Consider the following 24,085-nt stretch of genomic DNA (forward strand, 5'->3'; position numbering starts at 1 on the left):
GGGAGCTGAGGGTGCCTGGGAGAGGGATAGAGAAGCAAGTTAAAGCTGGGTGTTGTACACCTCAGGATTCCTGGGGACCACAAGACCCCTCTCCCCACCTCTCCCACACCCACACTAGGGAGCAGGGAACATGCTTGCAGACAAGGGGGGGGGGCAGGTCTGAGGTCCAGATCTGCTGCAAGCATGTACCCTCCTCGATTTTAGGGTTCTATCTCTTTGCAGGTTACCCCCTGCCCTCTGGGACTGTCTCCTGGCAAAGACCTGCAGAGACTACTTTAGATCAGCTCAATTCTAAGTCTGAAGGCAGATCCGGGCTCCTTCCCTCCCCCAGCCGCTTTCTTGGGTTTGCCTTGTCCGCTTACACTGGGTTCCTGTTTCTCCAGGCTGCACATTAGAATTCCCCGGGGCGCTTTTACAAGCTGATGCTTGGGCCACGCTCCAGACCAATTAAATCCAAATCTTCTAAATATCTGGGGCCTTCCTGTGCCAGGCCTGGCCTGCCCTGGGGGAGGACAAGGTGGTGAGTTGGCAAGAGGCCATCAGGATGGTGCTGTGAGCAGGGGCTGGAGGACTGGGCAAACAAGGGCATTTGCCCCTTCAGGAGTAGGATTTTGAGACAGACTTGGGTGTAGCAGGTTACAGAATGCAGATTAACATCCACTCATCTCTTCACAGCACAGCAGGTATCCTGACAAGCTGTTTGATGTAAGAACGAGATTATGACATTGACAGAGTCTGATGAGCTGGACCTTTCTATCTAATTCAAACTGTAGATACAAGTTCAGCTCATGAGTTCAAAGTTTGAGTCTATTATGTGCTTGCTGTGTGATCTTGGGCAAGGTACTCAACCTCTCTGAGTCTCAGTTCCCTCCTATATAAAAGGGGTATAATGCTGGTTCCTCCCTCACAGGGTTGTTGTGAGAGCAGGGAAAGCTCAGAGCACCGTGCACAGCAAGCCATGTTGCTCAAGTGAAAGACATAGAATAAGAGGGGTGTTCCAGGGGTTCCCACTGTGGCTCAGCAGGTTAAGGACCAAACTAGTCTCCATGAGGATGCAGGTTCAATCCCTGGCCTCGCTCAGTGGGTTAAGGATCTGGTGTTGTAGCAAGCTGTGGCATAGGTCTCAGATGCAGCTCAGATCCCATGTTGCTGTGGCTGTGGCATAGGTTGGCAGCTGCAGCTCCAATCTGACCCCTAGCTGGGGAATTTCCATATACCATGGGTGTGGCCCTAAAAAGCCAAAAAAAGGGGGGGGGGATGTTCCAGCTCCTTCCGTGGGTACAGTGGTTCTTTCCCACATTTTCCAAATGAGAGAAAGAGAGAGGCAGAAAGTGAACCAGAGCAATAGATCAAACTTTCTGCAAAATCTCGTTCCCAGGAGATCCTTATGTGAAGCCCAGAATGAAAGGTGAGGTGTCTGTGTTTAGAGGTGGGGCTGGCATGACCCCTCAAGAAGAGGCTAAGAGACTCTCCCTCGGGAAGCTGCATGTTTGGTCGATGGGACCTTCCTGTGGGATAAGCAGACCATCTGTCAACTTCTAAAATGCTATCTGGGGTTGCCAAGAGAAACACCCCAGATTCCAGCCTTCACAGACTCGTCTTCTCCAGCAAACCCTCCTTCAGACTGGGCCAGGGAGGAAGAGGTGGCTTAAGCCACCCAACCCTTGACAACCAGAGACCTGGAATGAGGGGCGCAGTCATTCCAAGCAGGACATCTTGCAGGTGGGTGTGGGGATAACCGGAGACCAGAGCCTATCAATTCATAGGGTCATGATGGTGACTGAGTGAGACAAGGCGTCTTAAGAGCACTGGGATGGACAGGGAGTTTGGAGTTAATAGATGCAAACTATTCCGTTTAGAATGGATAAGCAATGAGGTCCTACTGTACAGCACAGGGAACTCTATCCAATCACTTGTGATAGAACATCATAGAATATGAGAAAAAGAATGTACACAATGATTGGGTCACTTGGCTATATAGCAGAAATTGACAGAACATTACAAATCAACTACAGTAAATTTTTTTTTTTTTAAAAAAGAGCTTAACGGAGTTCCCGTTGTGGCTCAGTGGTTATGCACACGACTAGGAACCATGAGGTTGTGGTTCGATCCCTGGCCTTGCTCAGTGGGTTAAGGATCCAGCATTGCCATGAGCTGTGGTGTAGGTCACAGACACAGCTGGGATCCTGCATTATTATGGCGTAGGCCGGCAGCTACAGCTCCATTTCGACCCCCAGCCTGGGAACTTCCATATGCCGTGGGTGCAGACCTAAAAGGCAAAAAGTAAAAATAATAATAATAAAAAAAGACAACATATAGACAGAACTCAACACACTATGTTCCATCATAGCTGATGAATTCCTCACCTTTGGAGGTGCCCTCAACTTTCAACTCTCACCAGACAAGAAGATGTTGTAACATGTTCCAAGTTATCTTGGAGGACCTAATTTTTTTTCTTTTCTTTTCTTTTCTTTTCTTTTTTTTTTTTTTGCTTTTTAGGGTGGCACCTTAAAGTTCCCAGGCTAGGGGTCGAATCAGAGCTATAGCTGCTGACCTACACCACAGCCACAGCAACACCAGATCTGAGCTGCATCTGCGACCCACACCACAGCTCATAGCAATGCCGGATCCTTAACCCACTGAGCGAGGCCAGGAATTGAACCCGCATCCTCATGGATCCTAGTCAGGTTCGTTAACCACTGAGCCACGAAGGGAACTCCCTTGGAGGCCCTGATTTTAATTCTCCAAGGTGTCCTGTTACAGTTCGAACCTCAGATCGAAATTTGGAACATTTTCTAAGCATATATATCCACACCTATGTGTGTTTAAACTTCCGATGGTGGCCCCCGGAATGGAAGACGAAATCATGGGATCTGGAGAGAATCAAAGGCATTTGCTTCTAGCACAACCTGGAAGTCTGCAGTCTAGACATGGTTTCTGGCTTCTAATAGCTCATTTTGGAGGAGCCACTGGGTAGACGTGCCAATGGCAGAGGTACTTCAGGAAAAACTGAAAAGGGGCACGGCAGGGAAAAGATGCTACCTGGGCGTTCAGAGGGTGCCTCTGGGTAGGACTGCATCCCTTTGTGGATCCACCCTTCAAAGGGGCAAGACAAAAATAAGAGCAGGGATACTCGGTGTACAGATCAACTTAGGTATTTCATGATTTATTATGTAAGGCTTTCCGTATTTAAAATAAAATCTCTTTATATGGTTACATACTGTATGATTCCAACTATATGACATTCTGGAAAAGGCAAAACCATGGAGACAGTAAAAAGATCAGTGGTTTCTAGGGGGTAGGGGGTGGGAGGGATGAACAGGCGGCGCGCAAAGGATTTTTAGGGCAGTGCAACTACTCTGCATGAGACCATCACGGTTGATGCATGTCACTATACGTTTGTCCAAACCGATAGGACCTACACTCCCAGGAGTGAACCCTAATGTAAACTGTAGACTTTGGGTGACAACGAGGTGTCAATGTCCATTTTCTGGTTGTACTGATGGTACCATTCTAGTGGGGGATGCTGATGAGGAGGGAGGCATGAGATGGCAGGAGAGAGACAGTGAGTTCTCAGCTCAGAGGTCGGAGGGACCGGTGTGATGAAGACTTCAGCCGTTGAAGAGGATGCCCTGTTGCACATTAGATGTAACTGAGTTGAATTTTTGCCCCCCTAGCAGAGAAAGCCAATGGAAGTGTGAAACGAAGTTTAGAATGGAGGCACTTTTAGCCGAGTCATCGCTGGCGCATGGGGACTTGCTATTGTTGAGCAAATGTCACTACACCCATGGAAGGAATGACTCATGGCCACTGCTGGGAAGAGGGAGGAGAGGGAATTAGAAGATTTCAACCTGAAACTCCTATCCCCTGTGTTGTTTTTTTTTTTGGTCTAGGGGTCCAATTGGAGCTACAGCTGCCGCCCTACACCACAGCCACAGCCACATAGGATCCAAGCTGCATCTGCGACCTACACCACAGCTCATGACAACGCCAGATCCTCAACCCACTGAGCGAGGCCAGGGATCGAACCTGTAACCTCATGGTTCCTAGTCGGATTGTTTCCACTGCACCATGATGGAACTCCCTATCCCCTGCGTTTTAAATGAAGATGTTTCATTGGATTTAACCAGAAATGTTTACTTGTTTGATTGGGTTGTCATAAGAAATGCAAAAGAACTATCATTTTAAAACTCTGGGCTATATCTCTTCTAGTTACTGACATCACAGAATTGCTATGGTATCAATCTGAGTTATCAAAGTTATCTTCTTGAGCTGAAATCAATGTGGGTGACTTGTGTGTTCGCTGAGTCAGTTTTCTTTGAATCACATGTTATATCTGACAAAGTTCGATCGTTAACATAAAAGAGTTCATTTGTTTTTGAGACAGTTCCCAGGAAAACAAACCAATAACTGATGTCTTTTACCAAAAGAAAATGCAACGAAACCCTTAAGGGCCTGTCACTCATTTCAACGATTAGGTCTCACCAAGGAAGCTTGTTGCTCTATAATCCGATTTGCTCTGTGCACACAAGCCTCCCTTTGTGGTTGGTGTCTCAGACTAACAGAATGGGCTTTCTGCAAGCCTGGAGTGGAACAGGCTGAGTGCCCTGGAGGCCATGTAGGTAGGACCATGGTCCTATATTCTTGGAGCCAGCTTCTGGGTTTGAACTGCATCCCCTGCTGCATGAATCTGCAAGTCTCTCCTTTCTCTGAACCTCCATTTCCTCTTCTGCAAAATGGGGAGACTAAGAGAACCCACCTTATAGATCAGTGTAAAGCTCAACGAGCAATGCATAAAAACACTGAGATGGGTTTTCGATGCTCAAAATGCACAATCAGTCTCTGCAGTGATTTTCAAAGAGGCAGATAATGTGAAACTGGGACCAGGGCGGTGGGGGGGGGGGGTGAAACAAACTCTGGCCTCTTTGATTATATTAACCATCCGTGCTTGTACATCCAAAATATTCACCATGCGTATTGATACTGATCACTTACAGTACCTGCTATCATGTTTGCTGTAGAAACGACTATGGGCTATACTGTTAGGAAACAGAGATTCGTCTGAACAGGGCTTGAATTTCTGAAAAAGCTCGCAAAGACGCAGTGGAGATGGATAGGGAGAGGGTGAGCTATGACAGCACAATAATTGGACCCGGGGTCATGCTTTATCACCTGAGACAGAGTTTCCATGTTAATAGGCTCTATCTGGCCCTGCAGTCAGAGGGCTACATTTCCCTTTGTATGATTTCTCCCCAAGAGTCACTGTTTTGAAGAATATACACACTAAGGGAACCGGACAGGCCAGTCTTTGCTTCCTTCACTTTAAGGAACTGCCCATACCACTTCTGCTTTTCAGAGCATCTGTTTCCTGTTGTCCTTTCCAACAGATGGCAGGAAAAGTGACCTGTCCCCTTGGCCGCCGCTAAGTGGATCACAGGATCCCCGAGCCATACTGGCCCGCCAGTCCCTCTTTCCTGGGACTTTACAATTCTAAGCTCTTCTAGATGTGGGAATCAGACGTTGAGAACTGAGAAATGACATAAGGCTGAGGGAGGCAGTGAGGACGCACCACCACAGCGAGAGATGTCAGCAAAAGCCAGGATGACAGCCCAGGGGGTCCCCAAGGTGCAGACAATGATGGCCGCGTTCAAAGAAGCTTTCTTGTCCCAAGTGCACTTCTTGCCTTGGGATTTTGGGAGGGACACAAAACCTGCCATTTCTTTCCAATAAACCCCCCATCTACTCCCTCTGGCTCGAAAATAAAACTTGCACTCCAGACAGTTCCCTTTCCTTGGGAGAATTACTTTTATGGGAAAACAGACCCTTCTGCTTTCTGGCTCTGTGATTTACTCTCTTCAGAGGGGTGAACGTAGGGGCTACCGAGAAGCAGTCAGTCTCATCATTGATGGGAGACCTGGAGGAATCTGGAAAGTGGAAGGGCCTCCCCGTGACCGGGGAAGATGAGTTGGCAAAAACACACGGCAATCAAAATTGTGTACGAAAGACGGGGGTGCTGGGAGGAAGGTGCCATAATTGGGATAGAACCAAAGAGAAGGCAGGAATCCAAGATCAGACAGCAAAAGTCAAAAGGTTCTCTGGAAGAGGATTAAGGGAACAGGTAGCAAAGCCTTTGAGCTATCTGTGAACCATGTGATAAAAAGACTCACCATATGGTGCAGGAAGATAGCAAAGCAGGTTGAAGTAAAGGGAAGAGCTTTTGTCTGCAGGATTATATAACCACCTCTAATGTATGGACGTATATGTATGCGTGTGAATCCATACCACTAATGAGATTAAAATTAGGCTAGACGCCCACAACGGGAGCTCCGAGACTTTAGAAAAGGCCTTTGTTACTGGTATGAACTAAACTGTCTTTTCATCTCCTCAGGCAATTTCTTCCTACAGTAATTCAGTGCTGCACTTGGAGCCTGCAGAAGACACTGAAGTCTGGGGCTGGGACCTTGGGATCGTTCTCTTGTGCCCAGACGCAAAGCGCACACGAGTTCAGTACCCACGTGGCTTTGGTGGAGACAGTTTGAAGGTTGCTGAGGGCTGTGCTGTTGTAGCATTGATGTCCGCATCCAGGGCAGGCCACTTTAAGTACACCGAGGACCAGGATCTTTGCAGGGGCTCGTGAAAGTGTGTTCATTTCTTTTAGATTCACAAGGGGAAAGTGATGGCATATGGAGGTTCCCAGGCAGGGGTTGAATTGGAGCTGTAGCCACCGACCTACGCCAGAGCCACAGCAACACCAGATCCGAGCCGCGTCTGCAACCTACACCACAGCTCACGGCAACACTGGATCCTTAACCCACTGAGCAAGGCCAGGGATCAAACCCACAACCTCATGGTTCCTAGTCGGATTCGTTAACCACTGCGCCAAGACGGGAACGCCAATAGACAATCTTAATGTATGCATCCTTCTGCCAAAGCAGTCATAAGATCTGGTTTTTAACTTTTGTGCATGGTATAAGGAGGAATCCACAAAAGGCTCCATAGCGGTTTTGAATCTGTTTCAATAAAGAAAAGACTAGCAGGTGAGTGGAGACAAGTGGACCCCAAAGTAGGGAAAAGCACTATTAGAGATGGAAGGAGGCAACTGGAATCACAAAAGCTGATTTCCAGTCCTGGTCCTGCCTCCTCCCAGCTGTGTGATCCTGGGGAGGTCACTCAACTTCTCTAACTCACAACTTCCAAAGAAGTCTCATATGAGGGGTTCAGATCTGTCACTACCTTGCAGGGCTGTGGTGAGGATTATTATGATGTAATGCATGTAGATCCATCGCATGGTCCCTGGCAATGAGGATGGGCTCAATAAAAGTCGGAGGCAATCGAGATGGGCAGGTGGAATTGCAGAGGGAGGGGATGCGTGACAGATCTGGTGAGGGTTAAAAGAAATAGAGGTTGATGGGAAAAAGGAACCAGTTGAAGAGCTGCCATACACCTTAGACATGCTTCCAAGACTTGGAGGACCCCACGGGCTGAAGCCTGCTGAGAAAATGAGAAGGGAAGAAGCCAGAAGAGTGAAGTTCATGCTCAAGAGCCCTCCCAGGAAACCGGACTGATAGCTTACAGTTCCAACAAGCCTTTGCACAGAGATAGATAGGAAATCGACATGCATAGAGAAGGACGGAGAACAGGAGTTCCCGTCGTGGCTCAGTGGTTAATGAATCCGACTAGGAACCATGAGGTTGTGGGTTTAATCCCTGGCCTTGCTCAGTGGGTTAAGGATTTGGCATTGCTGTGAGCTGTGGTGTAGGTCGCAGATGCGGCTCGGATCCCAAGTTGCTGTGGCTGTGGCGTAGGCCAGCAGCTATAGCTCTGATTCGACCCCTAGCCTGGGAACCTCCATATGCCGCAGGAACAGCCCTAGCAAAGACCAAAAAAAAAAAAAAGATGGAGAACAGAAAAATTTAGAGCCTCTGTCATGAAGGGCATGCAGTTTGTCTAATGGCAGAGGCTCAGAGTGAAAACAAGGCACACGAACTCTGCTTACACTCAGAAGGAAAGAGAAGAGAGGGGGCAATGAGAAGATAGGAGGGGAAAAATGATTAGCCTTCTAGAATATGTTTGTGACACGACGAGGTGACCACGGTTGAGATTAGAAATCCAAGTGTTAAGTATCCAGCAATCAAAAGCCTAAGTATCTAAGCTAAATTCAGGAGTTCCCTGGTGGCCTTGCAGGTTAAGGATCCCACCCTGTCACTGCTGTGGCCTGGAGCACTGCTGTGGTGTGGGTTCAATCCCTGGCCCAGGAACTTCTGCGTGCCATAGGTGGGGCTGAAAAAAATTTAATCTGTAGATGCCACTAGCAGTGTGACGTCACCAAGTTATTTTAACTTCGTGCATTTCATTTCCTCATCTGTAAAGTGGGGATTACAGCAAGTACCTTACACCATAAGGGTGAGCCACGACACACAAAGCATTTAGAATAAAGCCTGCCCTGCAGTAAGGGCTCAAAATATTAGGTGTTAGCATCATCACAACCACTGCCACTACCACAAGCACATATGTTCCCATGTAGGTATATATTTTTGTCTGTTTTGTTCACAGCCATTTCCTCTGCACCTAGAAATACACATACTAAATGCTCAATAAATACCTGTTGAATGAACAAATCCTTAATTGTGCCTGTCAGTGGGAAGTTACTGTAAAAGATCTAACTTCTCCTGGGAATAAGTTCCAATCTGAATCCCAATTCCTTTTCCTCACGTCTGCCCTCTGCTGTCCTAAGCAGCCACCAGGCCTTGTGCTCAGACCTGGAGAGTTAGATCTAAGAGATCACTGATGACCTGGGAGACAGGTGATTCAGAAGATGCTGAGGGTCCAAGTCACAATGCAAAGGGATAAGGCACAGGTGGGCAGGGAGGAAGTGGAGGCGGCAAGTCGCAAAACGCGGTTTGATTCTCCGGATATAATCAGCGGGTAAAGGACAGAGAAGGCAGAGTGGAGATCACGGAAAACATTTTTAGGGATACAGGAAATGTTGAGCTTGCTCTTCATCTAAAGGAAAAGATACAGGGGGGAGGAAAGACCAGAGACTTTCTGTTCCTTCCAGATATACACAATAAAATGTAGCGAAAGACGTCATGGTCTTGGAAATACAATGGTAATTGAAGTACCAAATTGTTATGTGAGTGTAAGATCTTTAAGGCAGCTTTTCATACAGTGTGGTACTTGTCCCCGTGGCAATACAAGGCCAGGATTGATTTTTCTTTTAACAAATTCTCCTAAGGTATATTAAAATAAATAGATAACTAGTAGATCAAGCTTGTGGTTCCACATACATTATTGCTTACGGCAATGCTAAGAAGAAGAAAAGGAAGTCAATTATTCAACTTAAAGAAAATATTTAAGATAGTATAAAGGAGGTATGTCCATGGCAAAAAAAAAAAAAAAAGGCAAGTGCCTGGATAGCTAATAGTTGGAAAACTTGGCCAAGACTATATTTAATCCTGTTGTACAGTCTGAATCTAGAGCGCAGGGAGTTGGGTTCAGCACCTTGGAGAGTGGCAGACAAATGCATAGACTGGGGCGCTCGAGAGGAAGGGGCCACTGGCTCACTAACCCTCAGTGGCCTCCCTAGTGGCACGCAGGCTGGTAATATCATGAACCTCTTGGGCATTATTCTAGGAAAGTCAAACACCAGAAGAAGAGACTTAATGGTTTTGTCTCTCACCTCTTGGCTTTCTATTTTTGATCATCTTCCATGCATATAGAGCAACGGACCTGGATGGGACTTTTTGAAGAGATAAATGTAATACCTGGGCACTCAGTCTCTAAGGACTTCTCACTTTTCCTTTTAATTTCATAAGCTGCTGACTTCTTCCTACTTGATTTATTCTTGGCTTATGCTAGGCTTCAGGAAAAGCAGCACTAACACCTGGCATGTTCCATGATTTGAACACAAGGAAATGTCACCCAGAAGAGAAGCTTGAAGTTTTTTTGTTTGTAGAGCATGAAGGGCTGGGAGTGCTAAAGGGAAAAGTCAGAAGGTCGTTCGTGCCACCAAGAAAAATTCCAACCAGAGCTGAAAAGTAGGAAGGATGGCTGAGACCACTGTCTTTCCACCAAAATTGTTCTCCCAGCATCCCTTGCCCTGAGGCATGGCCATGTGACTAAATCCTCTGTAACAGAGTGTAGGCAGAAGTGATGGGTCCCATTTCCAAACCAAGGCTTTTAAGAAGCAGCTTGTACCTTCTCTGTACTCTCTTTCCCACTCCACCCTCTGAGTATAGACAAAAACAAGGCTGTAGGGATTGATCAAGCTGTATGAGACGGAAGGAACCTGGGTCCCTTAACCACCATATGGAGAGCGTGGGAGAGGCCAGGAACACCCATCTTGGACTGTTACATGAATGAAAATTAAACTTCTGTTGTGTCTGAGCCAGTATAGTTTTAGGGATCTATTTGTTATGGCGGTTGAATCCACCCTAACTATTAAAGGAGTTATGTGTTTGGCCGCCACAGGATCAACCGGACCCGGCTTGGGATGGGGTTAGGAAGAGCAGACATTCTGAGATTTCCATTTACTCTCTCCTCTTTCGCCCAGTTAACTCATCCTTTGCATAACGCTCAAGAGCCACTTTCTCACGGAAGCCCTCCCAGACTTCGGCAAGGGCCAGTCCCACTCCTGCAGGCTCTTACAGCACACAGCAAACATCACAGTTGTACTCTATCTGTGAGCATGATTTTTTTTTGGATTAAAGTCCATACTCCCATTGGGTTAACTATGTATTCGGCAAAAGTCCCAGAATGATACTCTTATTTGTGCATCTTGTTGTATGTAAATTTTCCCTTCAAAATGATCAAAAACAGATACTGAATTCTGGTTAAGTAATATGCATGCTGAAGAGCTTAGGGGTCAAAGGTACCGATGTTTTTGTGTTGGTTTGCAATGTATTAAAAAATGGGTTGACATAGACACAAATAGATGAAGAGGCATGTAATTAGGCACTTACACCCAAATGCTAATTGTAGAATCTAGGTATTGGGTATTGTGGATATTCTTTGTCAATGCACTTTCAACTTTTCTGTACTTTTAAATTTTTTCATAATACATGTTGGAGGGAAGTTCAATGAGAATAGGGATCATGAGTCCATCACATAAAAGAATTATTCTATGTACTATTTATTTTATATTACTGATCGTAATGTTCTGTGATTTGCTTCTATTTTTACTTGATACTATGTCATGGGTATCTGTCCATGAGGGTAGACAGACAGACAGACAGAGATAGGAGAGAGAGAAAGGCCTCATTCTTTTGAATGTATCCAAACCACTGTATATTTTAACCCTCACGCTTTTTTTTTTTTTTTTTTTGCTTTTTAGGGCTGCACTCGTGGCATATGGAGGTTCCCAGACTAGGGGTCCGATTGGAGCTGTTGCTGCCAGGCTACGCCACAACCACAGCAACGCCAGATCCGAGCCATGTCTGCGACCTACACCACAGCTCGCAGCAACGCCGGATCCTTAGCCCACTGAGCAAGGCCAGGGATCGAACCCGCAACCTCATGGTTCCTAGTCGGATTTGTTTCCGCCACGCCACGACGGGAACTCCAATCTTTGCACTATTGAAGAACATTTGGGCTATTTTCATTTTTTTTCTATTACCGATCATTTTCTATGATAGATCTTTTGTGCTGCTGGGGCTGAGCTTCTTCATATTAGGTCTGTGTCTACCCCAACCTGGACCTGCCCTCCCCACACCCCTACCCCCACCCTACCCCTTTATATATAAGCAAGAGCCCATGAGTGCAAAAAATTAATCAGAAAGCCCTCATTCACACTTCCCAGCATAATTTTCTAAAAAGACTTGGATCATACAAATCATTATCACGAGCACATCTGAAGTCTCAGAAGGCAAGTGAGATTACCATCAATTAAACATTTAATGGATATTTAGGATGGCCTGACTTCCGAATTAGGAGAATCAGGCTTACAGTGTAACGAGTTGTAGGTGTGCGGTGCATATACTTTATCAGGGACCTGCTGTGTTTATTTTCTAAGCTCCTCTTGCATCCTCAGTCTGGACGGCGCATGCCTGCCCAATTTATATATTTGGAGCCCAATTTTAACTGCAGAAATGGCTCAACCACAGAAGCTGAATTCTTAAAGGGAGTAAAGGTGGGCAAAGCTGACGTCAATGGTTCAAGAAATCATCGAAAAGAAAGAGTGAAGGATAAAACTATGAACACACCCCTTACATAACAAATGAATAATACATGCAAAGGCCCTGTAACAAAAGTGCTGGAAGGCACCCATCTCCAGGGAAACCAGACAGGCCGGGAGGCCCTGACCTGGGGTGATAAGCCTCCCAGGTAAACACTCTCACGTGGTCAGGAAAGCAAACTCTCCCAACTGTGGTTTTCTCTCTTTTTCTTTTTTTCCTTTTTAAGGCTGTACCTGCCGCACATGGAAGTTCCCAGGCCAGGGGTTGAATCGGAGCTGCAGCTGCTGGCCACAGCCACAACCATGCCAGATCCAAGTCACACCTACAACCTATGCTGCAATCTGCAGCAAGGCCGAATCCTTAATCCACTGAGCGAGGCCAGGAATAGAACTCTCATCCTCACAGGCACTCTGCTGGGTTCTTAACCCCCAAGCCACAGCAGGAACTCCAAACTGCTCTTGTTAACGTTTTGGAAACAGGGTTAACTCATTTGCACCTCAACGGCCTTCACACTTGCTTCTGTCCCTTATTTCATTTTCACAGGTCTTAGCAAAACACTTGTGTCACTCCACAAATTACCACAGGGCTTAAGAGCATGGTTTTCTGGGCCAGATGTGATACAGTGGGCCGAGGGGAGGGGAGGTGTGAACAGATGACCCCCAGGGCCACTGCTTTCCTCTTCTGAAGAGGTGTGATCACGGGCTGCCGTGCTGTTCCATTTAAGGGGGCTGAGGTACAGACCCTCCCAGACGGCAAAATGGTAAAAATTGGGCCTTCAACGGCAAAATCACATTCATTTAAAACCGTGGTTGGCAAAACCACGAGTTGCAAAGGATTGCTCTAGGTTTGAAAGGATTGCAGAGTGTTTCTGTGCTTCTAGTTAGCTCTCGTGACATACTGTGGCTTTCCTCCTGTGATTTATCTGATGCCGCATCCCCCGACGGGAACAGAACTCTCAATTATTACAGCAGTTTCCATGGAAATATATGATCTAGTCGCTCTCATTCCCTCACTGCTCCCCAAAGACCCACTCTCCCATTTCTCTCCCCACCCCTCCACTCCAATCGTTCCTGCCAGACCCTACAGAACTTCCACTCCGCCATCCAAACCCCTGCAACCTGTACAGTTGAGCCATCAAGAGGGGGAACACCTGTGTGTGTCGTATGCTAACTTTTGAGGCAACAAGGACCAGAATAAACCTGCAGCTTTTATCGTTGTTAAATTAGCAGAGAGAAACTGGAAAAAATGCAAATTAAATTAACACAACCTGGAGTTGCCATCGTGGCGCAGTGGTTAACGAATCCGACTAGGAATCATGAGGTGGCAGGTTCGATCCCTGGCCTTGCTGAGTGGGTGAAGGATCCGGCGTTGCCCTGAGCTGTGGTGTAGGATGCAGACACGGCTCAGATCCCCCGTTGCTGTGGCTCTGGCGTAGGCCAGTGGCTACAGCTCCGATTTGACCCCTAGCCTGGGAACCTCCATATGCTGCAGGAGTGGCCCTAGAAAAGGCAAAAAGGCAAAAAAATAAAATAAAATAAATTAACACAACTGTTTACACAGGGAGGGCAGGAGCAGGGAAGGGGGTACAGAAAGTTGTGAACTTGGGTGGGAGCAAGACCTCTCAGTGCTGATTCTTTTCATATAATTTTAATTATGAACCATGTGGATACACAGCTTATTAAAAGCATAATTTTAATTTTTTTTAAAACTCCCCAACAGCCTCTGCTTATTAGAGCCTCTTTGTCATTAAGGCCTTATTCTTCCTTGTCATCATGGAAACCATCCCATCATGGAAAATCTAAATGTCCCTAGGCTTCCTAGCTTTATTTATTTTTTTTTTTTAGGGCCACACTTGCGGCATACAGAGGCTCACAGTCTAGGGGTCGAATCGGAGCTACAGCTGCCAGCCTATACCACAGCCACACAGGATCTAAGCCACGCCTACAACCTACACCACACCTCATGGCAACACCGGATCCTTAACCCACTGAGCGAGATCAGGGATCGAACCTGCGTCCTCATGGATGTTAGTCAGATTCATTAACCACTAAGCCACGATGGGAACGCCTTCCTAGCATTTTAAATCTCTTGGCTTCACCCACTCATTTCTCATCCATGGACTCCTATTTTGTCTACAGGTTAAAGCCCTCTTCCTGCTTGGCCTTGCTTCCGCTCCAGTCTGGATGCCATTTTTATTCATTGATTCAGCACACGTTACTGAGTACCCGCTAAAACAGGCTCTGCTGGATCTGCAGTGGGCATTCCTCTTCCCAGAATCCTTAACCCTCTCATTACTGTGCTCTTCCCATCCTTAGCTCAAATCCACCAGCTACTTCTCCACTGCCAGGCTGCTCAGAGCTACTGGCAAAAAGCACACACTGGGGGAGTTCCCATCCTGGCTCATCGGTAACGAACCCGACTAGTATCCATGAGGTTGCGGGTTCGATCCCTGACCTCGCTCAGTGGTCTAAGGATCCGGCATTGCCATGAGCTGTGGTGTAGGTCACAGACATGGCTCAGATCTGGCGTGGCTGTGGCTGTGGCAGAGGCTGGCAGCTCTAGCTCTGATTCAATCCCTAGTCCCGGAACCTCCATATGCCGCAGGTGCAGCCCTAAAAAGACAAAAAGAGTTCCCGTCATGGCTCAGTGGTAATGAACCATGAGGACTCGGGTTCCATCCCTCGCCTCACTCGGTGGGCTAAGCATTGCCATGATCCGCATTGCTGTGAGCTGTGGTGTGGGTCACAGATATGGCTCGGACCTGGCGTGGCTGCGGCTGCAGCTCCGATTCAACCCCTAGCCTGGGAACCTCCAGAGGCCACGGGTACGGCTCTAAAAAAGACACACACACACACACACACACAAAGACAAAAAGAAAAGCACACACTGGCCTGGACCTCTCCCCTCCCCACTGCTTATTATCTTACCTTTATTTAATGTTCCTACCCTCTATTTCCACTTCATGCCAAGCCCCTTCACACCGTGGGCCAGCACCTCAGATTCCTTATTCCATCACAGCAGATGGATGGACCTATGGCCCCTGCAGTCTGGGCCCTGGAAGTACATGGCCAACAGGGCCAAGCCCCTGGTCTTTTGTGGGGCTCAGATCTTAGGAGGCGGAGACAAATCAACAACCAATCAAGAGAAGAATAGTCCAGTGACAGGTGCGATGAGAGAGTTACATATAATGGAGAACGAGTGAGTGGCTCTTTGAGAGGTGGTCAGGGAAGGCTTCTCAGGAGAGGAGACATCTCAGGAGAGATGGGCATTATAAGAAAGTGCCAGCTGTTCCAAGCATAAAGGGAACAGCATCACCAAAGCTCTCAGAGAGGAAGGAGTTTGTATGTTTCAAAGTGCCTCCATGCAGTCCAAGCACAGTGGGTGATGGGGAAGAGGAAAAGAAAAGAACGCATCCCGCCAAGAAGATGAATCCAGATTTCGAGAGTGGCGTAAGCCAAGAATGCAACACAGCATTTATTCTATCCATGAAGCCACTGGACGGTTTTAAGTAAGGGAGTGACTCGACCTAATGTACCTTTTTCAAAGTAACGACGGCGGCTCAAAGGAAGTATAGGAATTACAGGGCACAAGAGTGGACGCAGGGCAGCCCATCAGGAATGGCCAAAGTGGTCCAGGTGTATTGTATGGTAGCTCTTGGGGCTGCATTTGTGAAGATGGGGAGAACTCGGTGAATCTGTGATATGCTTTGGAGGAGCATCTTTCTTTCACATCCTTGAGTCCCAGACCCCTCCCACCTCAGGACCTTTGCACCTGCTGTTGTTGCCATAGCAACAGTATTCTCTCCAATCCACGGGTGTCCGGACTCACCCGTGGTGTGGCTTCTGCACGGCTTGGGTGAGGGGAGGATGGAGGGGAGACAAGGATAACTCCCAGCTTTTTGACTTAAGCTACAGAGGTGGGCAAGAAATTTGACAGTTTTTGCACACCTGAGTTTGTGGCATGCGATTTACATGAGACATATTTGTGGCACACACAGGGTTTCACAAGACTCAAAGCAACACTAAACGAGTCAGGAATACTTATAACACAATCTCAACTTCAGTAAAACCGCATCTTCTGGTATCTATAAAAACAGCCCAAATCATTCGACAAATCCCAGGGTCATCCTTCAACTGTGCTGCTGTTTGAAAAGAACCATTTCCATTCTCAGCTGCAAGATCGAGCTTTTCTGAAAGCAAATCTGATCATGTCACATCTCTGCTTAAGACTGTCGATGGCTCCCCCATCGCACTGGGAAGAAAAGCCCAACTCCTTATCATGGTTCCCAAGGTTCTGCAACATCAGGCACCTCCCATCCCTGCCATTCACATCCCACAACCTCCCCCTGCTCAGGACCCTTTGGCCCCAACACCATCTGATGGCGCCTAGAATGTGCCAAGCCCTTCCCTACCTCAGGGCCTTTGCACTTGCTGCTTGCTCTGTTGCAAACATTCCTTCCTAGCTCTTTGAATGGCTGGCTGGTTCATTTTCACCCTTCAGGTCTCAGTTTATACTTCCTCAGTCTGAGAGGGTGCCTTCTTGATCTGTTTGTGACACTGCTTCCTAACACGGGATTCTATTTCCCTTCCACTCCCTCCCTGGAATGTGAGCCCCACATGAACAGCAAGAGTGCCTGCCTTGTGAGCGATCCCTTCCCAAACAGGTGCCACCACCCAGCCATACCATACCTTGCCAAAGCTGCCTTTCCCCAACACCATCAAGAAGTTAAAATCGGTCAGTTTCATCCGGTCCCTGTTCCCATTGTTATCGAACTTGGATATGGTGTTGGTCGTCTTCTCTTCGGGAGTCTTGGTCCCCTGACCGATCTTGGCCCTCTGGAGGGGGAAGCACATAGAAAACATCATCAGAGCTGGAGGAGACCCTGGTCCATGCTCAAATGCATGTACAGGCTGCAAGCTGTGCTTCCTGCAGCTCATGGTCCCAGATTGGTGAAAAGCATGGCCCCAACATCCAAGGTGGAAGCCAGCTTGGTACCGCCATTTCTCTTGTACCCCTCATGTCTCCCCCACCCCCAGGAACAGTCACTGCTGCTTCTTCGCTGTCTCTAGAATTCCTTCTTCTTTCCATCTCCATCATCACCACCTGTCATCATCTCTCACCTGGAGCATCACCTTGGTTCCCTCCACTGGGCTTTCCATGAAGCCAAAGTGACCTCCCACTTCTTCACACTCAACCAAGTCACCACCTGCTTAAAATGCTATGGTAGTGACCCATCTTTTTTGTGTGTGTGTGTCTTTCGAGGGCTGTACCCACGGCATATGGAGGTTCCCAGGCTAGGGGTCGAATCCAAGCTGCAGCCACCAGCCTACACCACAGCCACAGCCATGCTAGATCTGAGCCACGTCTTTGACCTACACCACAGCTCACGGCAACGCCAGGTCCTTAACCCACAGAGCAAGGCCAGGGATCGAACCCTCAACCTCATGGTTCCTAGTCGGATTCATTAACCACTGAGCCACGACAGGAACTCCCCATCTTTTTTTAAATTATAGTTGATTTACAGTGTTTCTTCAATTTCTGTTGTGCAGCAAAGGGACCCCATCACATTGATTTCCTTGTGCCGTTCAGTAGGACCTCATTGCCCATCCATTCCAATGGTTTTTCATGCAAAGACCCTGTGCTTTCACTGGCCCAGAGGGCCCAGTAGGATGGGGCTCTACCTGCTTCTGCAACCTCTTCACTTCTTCCTTGCAACCCAGCTTCATCTTCCTTTCACATCCTTGAGTCCCAGATCCCTCCCACCTCAGGACCTTTGCACCTGCTGTTGTTGCCATAGCAACAGTGTTCCCTCCCCTTGGCCAACCTAGTTATTCCCTGCTCCACATTTTCACATCCTTGAAGGAACCTTCCTTGAGTCCCTCTGTTTGGATCTGATGTCCCTACTGGCTCCCTTCAGCCACCTCACTTGTCATTTATACTGGATGATACCCATCTATTCACTTATTTTCCCCGGCAGACTGGACACCTCCCTTGGGCAGAGAATAGGCCTCCTTCTCTGCCATTTCCCCAGCAACTAGCATAGTTTCCAGCTAAATATTTTGTTGGATACATGGATGGATGAGGCCCATGTCTGTCTTCAAGGGGAGAGGCTGCTGCTGTGAGCAGTGGAATGATGCCTCAGCCAATGCTATGAAAAATCAGAAAAAATAGAAAGGCCAGAATATTTATGATTAGAGTCTAAAGTGAGGGGCTGCCTTGGAGGACTCAGCCCTTAAACTGGGGGTTCTTCACTAACGCTGGGTAACTCGTGTCATAATTGCATTAAATTGTAGGACACCTGGTTGGTGTCCACAGAGAACTGGAGAATTTCTTGGCGTGGGAAACCCACACACTTGGTGTCAAAAGTACTGTGAGAATGTTAAGTTTTCCTCTGGAGAGTGTGTCGTCTTTCCCACCTGGCTTCTCTGGCTCACTGTGATGGTCTTGAAATTCACACATGTTCCTACATGAATCAGTGGTTTTGTTCTTTGTACTGCTGAGAAGGCTTCAGGGTTTTTCGTTTTTGTTTTTGCTTTTTAGGGCCACATCCGCAGCATAGGGAGGGTCTCAGGCTAGGGGTCCAATCGGAGCTACAGCTGCCGGCCTGCACCACAGCCACAGCAACGCCAGATCCAAGCCACGTCTGCAACCTCCACGGCTCATGGCCAAATGGGATCCTTAACCCACTGAGCGAAGCCAGGGATCACACCCGCAACCCCATGGTTCCTAGTTGGATTCGTTTCTGCTGCGCCACAACGGGAACTCCGAGCCTCCACTGTTTATGTTTATTCGTTCTCCTGTTTCTGGGCATTTGTGTGGTCTCTATTTTTTGTCTCCTCACAAGGCTGCTATGAGCATTCTTGGTCCAGTTATTTTGTAGTAAAGATATGGTGAGACTTGGGCACCTCTGGAACAACCAAGTGCAAATAAATACCCAATAAGCAGTTGTATTTGTGGGTTTGGGGTTAAGAAATGACATGAGAACTGGAGACAGATCTGGGGGTTAAGGCACAGAGGAGGGCAGTTAAAACCAGATCATCATTAAGAAGATGTGGTACATATATCTGATGGAATACTACTCAGCCATAAAAAAGAACAAAATAATGCCATTTGCAGCAACATGGATGCAATTAGAGATTCTCATACTAAGTGAAGTAAGTCAGAAAGAGAAAGACAAATACCATATGGTACCACTTATTTGCAGAATCTAAAATATGGCACAAATGAACCCATCTACAGAACAGAAACCGACTCACAGACGTAGAGAATAAACTTGTGGTTGCCAAGGGGGAATGGGGAGGGACTGGGAATTTGGGGTTAGTAGATGCAAACTATAATATGTAGAATGGAAAAGCAATGGGGTCCTACTCGTCAACACATGGAACTATATTCAATCTTTTGGGACAGACCTTGATGGAAGATAACATGAGAACAAGAATATAGGTATGACTGGATCACTATGCTGTACAGCAGAAATTGACACAGCACTATACCCTAATAAAAAATAAATTTAATAATAAAAACAAAACAAAACAACCCCCCCGCCACCCGTGCCCAGATCATCAGGGAGATTGCACACGAGTAAAGAGCCTAGAACAGAAGTTGCATGGCTTTTGGGGGGCCATGTTTTCCCATCATCCCAAACCCTTACCCTCCAGCCTCTAGAGTTTTTCCCAGGCTGTCCTGATCTAAATACAGTCCCTTCCTCCCTCCCATCCGCCCATCCCCTCATTACCAGGTCTTCCATCTTCTTTGAATCCTGACTCAGACTCACTCGATTCACACAGTCCCATCTCCGACCTGTGAAGATCCACATCCTGACTGTCCCTGGTCCCCAGTCTAGGGTCCAGCCCCGAGGTTCACGTCTGTAGGTCCAGCACCCCCTGCTGGTGGAGTGTGAGTGAGGCACGCACACTGCCCGATTTCTCCATGTGACTGCCCAGAGGAAAAACTGGTCTGCTCTTCAAGGAGCCGAAAGCAGCCACCAGCCTCGTTCCTCAGTCTTGCAAGCAACCTGCTCTCCTCTGAATTCCATACTCTATCTCAATTTACTTGTGTGACCTTTCTTTTTTTTTTTTCTTTTCTATTTTTTTTTTTCTTTGAGGGCCACACCGGCAGCACATGGAAATTCCCAGGCTAGGGGTCGAATTAGGGCTGCAGCTGCTGGCTGATGCCAAAGCCACAGCTAAACAGGATCTGAGCCATGTCTGTGCCCTACACCACAGTTCATGGCAATGGTGGATCCTTCACCACTGAGTGAGGCCAGGGATCAAACCCACAACCTCATGGATACCAGTCGGGTTCGTTACCACTGAGTCACAACGGGAACTCTATGTATGACCTTTCTTAAAGGTACATGCTATAGACCTATAAAGTTCGTGTCCTCCCAAAGTTCATATGCTGACATCTTCACCCTCCAAAGTGATGGAGTTTGGAGGTGGAGCCTTTGGGAGGGGATTCGGTCATGACAGTGGAGTCCTCGCGGATGGGATTAGCGCCCTTATAAAAGAGACCCCAGTGAGTTCCCTTGCCCCTCCCGCCACGCGAGGTCACAGTAAGAAGAGGGCTATGAACCAGGAGGCCGGCCCTCAACAGACAACGATTCTGCCAGCACCCTGATCTTGGACTATCCAATCTCAGAACAGTGAGAAATAAATGTCGTTGAAGCCACCTAGTCTATGGCATGTTTGTTTTAAGAGCCTGAACAGGACAGAATGTTATCTCAGCTTCTCCATGTCAGATCGGAAGTCTAATGGCTCTACTGGCCTGGTCCGCACTAATATTTAAATTAGTTGACATCTGTTAGAGAACCCCAGCTTCTTTTAAAGAAGCAGATAGGGCAACCTGGGGTCCCCTCCATAAGGCACAGTGCCTTTATTATTAGTTTATTTATTTTATGAAAGTATAGTTGATTTACAATGTTATGGCAATTTCTGCTATACAGCAAAGTGACCCAGTCATTTTATATATATATATATATATATATATATATATATAATTACATAATATAATATGTACATATGTGTGTATGTATAAATGTGTGTATGTGTGTATATGTATATGTGTGTATATGTATGTGTATATATGTGTATGTATATGTGTGTATATGTATACGTGTGTATGTATGTGTGTATGTATGTGTGTATATATGTAAATGTGTGTATATGTGTACATATAAATGTGTGTATATGTGTGTATATGTATATATGTGTATGTATATGTGTATATGTATATACGTATGTGTGTATATGTATAAATGTGTATATGTATGTGTGTACGTGTGTGTGTATGTGTGTACCTGTGTGTATGTACATGTGTGTATATATGTGTATATGTGTGTATATGTGTATGTATGTGTACACATGTATATGTGTGTATGTGTGTATATGTGTGTATGTGTATAAATGTTTATGTACATGTGTGTATATGCGTGTGTGTTTATGTGTATGTATATGTGTATGTATGCATATATGTGTGTATATTGTATACATGCATATGTATATGTGTGTATATGTATAAATGTGTATATGTGTGTTTATGTATATGTGTGTATGTATATATGTGTGTATATACTGTATATATGTGTATGTATATATGTGTATATGTGTGTGTATGTATATATATACACACATTCCTTTTCTTATATTATCTTCCATCATGTTTATCCCAAGAGACTGGATACGGTTCTCTGTGCTGTACTGTAGAACCTCATTGCTTATATCTATTCTAAATATAATAGTTTGCATCTACCAACCCCAAACTCCACGTCCATCCCAATTCCCCCTCCTCCCCCTTGGCAACCCTGAGTCTGTTCTCTATGTCTGCCGAGCCTGCTTCTGTTTGGCGGATCATCCGTTCGAGACACGGTGCCTTTAGAAGGGACACCTGGTCTCCAGTTCACCACCATCACCACCACGCCCTGCCGTCTTGCACCAAGCTTTTCCCAGATGCCAAACACATTTGGGTTTGTGACCTTTGGAAGACATGAACCCTGACCTGTGTCCCTCTGTATGTCCTCTGGCTCTCAGCAGCCTCGTGCCACACAGATCCTCCATCAAAGAGCAGATGTTTTAAAACTGAGGCCCCAAGAGAGTTCCTGTGGTGGCTCAACAGTAACAAACCTAACTAGGATCCATGAGGGTGTGGGTTTGATCCCTGGGTTAAGGATCCGGCATTGCCAGAAGCTGCAGTGTGTAGGCCGCAGATGCGGCTCAGATCTAGCGTTGCTGTGGCTATGGTGTAGGCTGACAGTCGTAGCTCCATTCCGACCACTGGCCTGGGAACTTCCATGTGCTGTGGGTGTGGCCCTGGAAAGACAAATAAAATAAAATAAAATAAAATAAAATAAAATAAAATAAAATAAAATAAAATAAAATAAAATAAAATAGAATAAAATAAAATAAAACAAAGGCACAAATTTAAATTATCCTCTCCCTGGCTGGGTTGGATAGGCCTTCAGAAATAGGAATACACGAATGGTTGCCTTTTCATGTCTGCAATTTGGGGCCCTAGGACTCGGTGCTCAAAGAGAAAAGCAAAGAGATGCGCTTCTGAGCAAAGAGCCCTACCTCCTACCAGACTGTGCTGGGGGAGATTGAAGACGCCACAGCTGCCAGACTCCAGGGCTCCATTTCAGATGACAAATGCCTGTCCTGGCTTAAACTAAATCCTTCTGCTCCCACACCCACCCCACACCCCTGCAAGGGGCTCTTCCCACACTGCCCTCCCCAGCAGTGACGGAGGAGGCTTCAGGAGGCTACAAGTCCATAGAAACGCTCTCCAGCCCCAAGCAGCCCTTCCAAAGACCAGAAGGAGCAGGTCCAGAGCTTCGTTTATTCTGTACTCATTTCAAGGAGATGATAATGATCACGACCTGACATCTGAAGGGCACGTCACGCCAGACACTGTTTCAAATGCATCACTTCCGGAGTTCCCGTCATGGCACAGCAGAAACGAATCCGACTTGGAACTATGAGGTTGCAGGTTCGATCCCTGGCCTCGCTCAGTGGGTTAAGGATCCGGCGTTGCCATGAGCTGTGGTGCAGGTTGCAGATGTAGCTTGGATCTGGCATTACTGTGGCTGTGGCGAAGGCCGGTAGCTGCAGCTCCAATTGGATCCCTCGCCTGGGAACCTCCATATGCAGCAGGTGCAGCCCTAAAGCAAACAAACAAAAAATCAAATGCATCACTTCACTTGCTCCTCACATAACCTTAGGGGGTCAGACTTGCCGTGATGCCCCCTCCGCTTCACAGACGGGGAATCAACAGCTCAGAGAGATAAAGTCCCTCGCCTTCAGCACCCAGCAAGGAAGGGACAGAGCTGGGATTCACATCCAGGCAGATCTGGCTCTCAAAACACCCAAGGAGAAGAGGCTACGCTGCACAGATGTGGCCCCAGATATTCTGCCAAGACCCCTCTTGGCTTTCTCTTCTCTACACCTGGGGCCCCTTGCCGCTTACACCTGGGACTCTGCCTGCAGGCTCACTGCCTGGTTGCAGGAGCAAGCAGGGCCCACAAGCGGGCCAAGCTGAAAGTGCAGGCAGGTTCATTCCCCTGGAAACAGTCTTCGGCCAGCGATGGAAGGGTTGCTGGTGGATCCTACTTCAGCTGCCTGCCCCTTGACTGGAAACTCTCTATTACACCCCGTGGAAGCAAAATTAAACCTCAGCTTTAATTAAACCCCAAGTTATAGGAGTAACTTGCTTGCTAACAAATACTTTTCCAGCTTCTTTCCTCTCTTTACCTCACCTCCCCATGACTCTGGGATGCTTCCTGGGGTCACCTCCCAAAGACACCACTTGCACTTGAACCCCTGATAGTCTGTTTCTAGGGAAACTCAAAGCAAGACAATGACTGGCTTGTTAGTGGGATGCTAGAGAGTTGCTTAACCTCTCTGGACCTTTCCTCATCT

At 47.0% G+C, this 24,085-nt stretch overlaps 1 protein-coding gene across 2 annotated transcripts in view; it reads right to left on the bottom strand.

The window, feature by feature from the left end:
• PRKCB (protein kinase C beta) overlaps positions 1 to 24,085 on the bottom strand; it is a 388,950-nt gene that overhangs the window by 82,104 nt on the left and 282,761 nt on the right. For both annotated transcript variants that reach the window (XM_047780291.1, XM_047780292.1), the window contains exon 9: positions 16,862 to 17,008. In XM_047780291.1, coding sequence (XP_047636247.1) covers positions 16,862 to 17,008 — 147 coding nt within the window. The remainder of the gene's footprint in view (positions 1 to 16,861; positions 17,009 to 24,085) is intronic.

Source organism: Phacochoerus africanus, chromosome 5, assembly GCF_016906955.1.
Source record: "Phacochoerus africanus isolate WHEZ1 chromosome 5, ROS_Pafr_v1, whole genome shotgun sequence".
In the NCBI taxonomy this organism is placed as follows: Eukaryota; Metazoa; Chordata; class Mammalia; order Artiodactyla; family Suidae; genus Phacochoerus; species Phacochoerus africanus.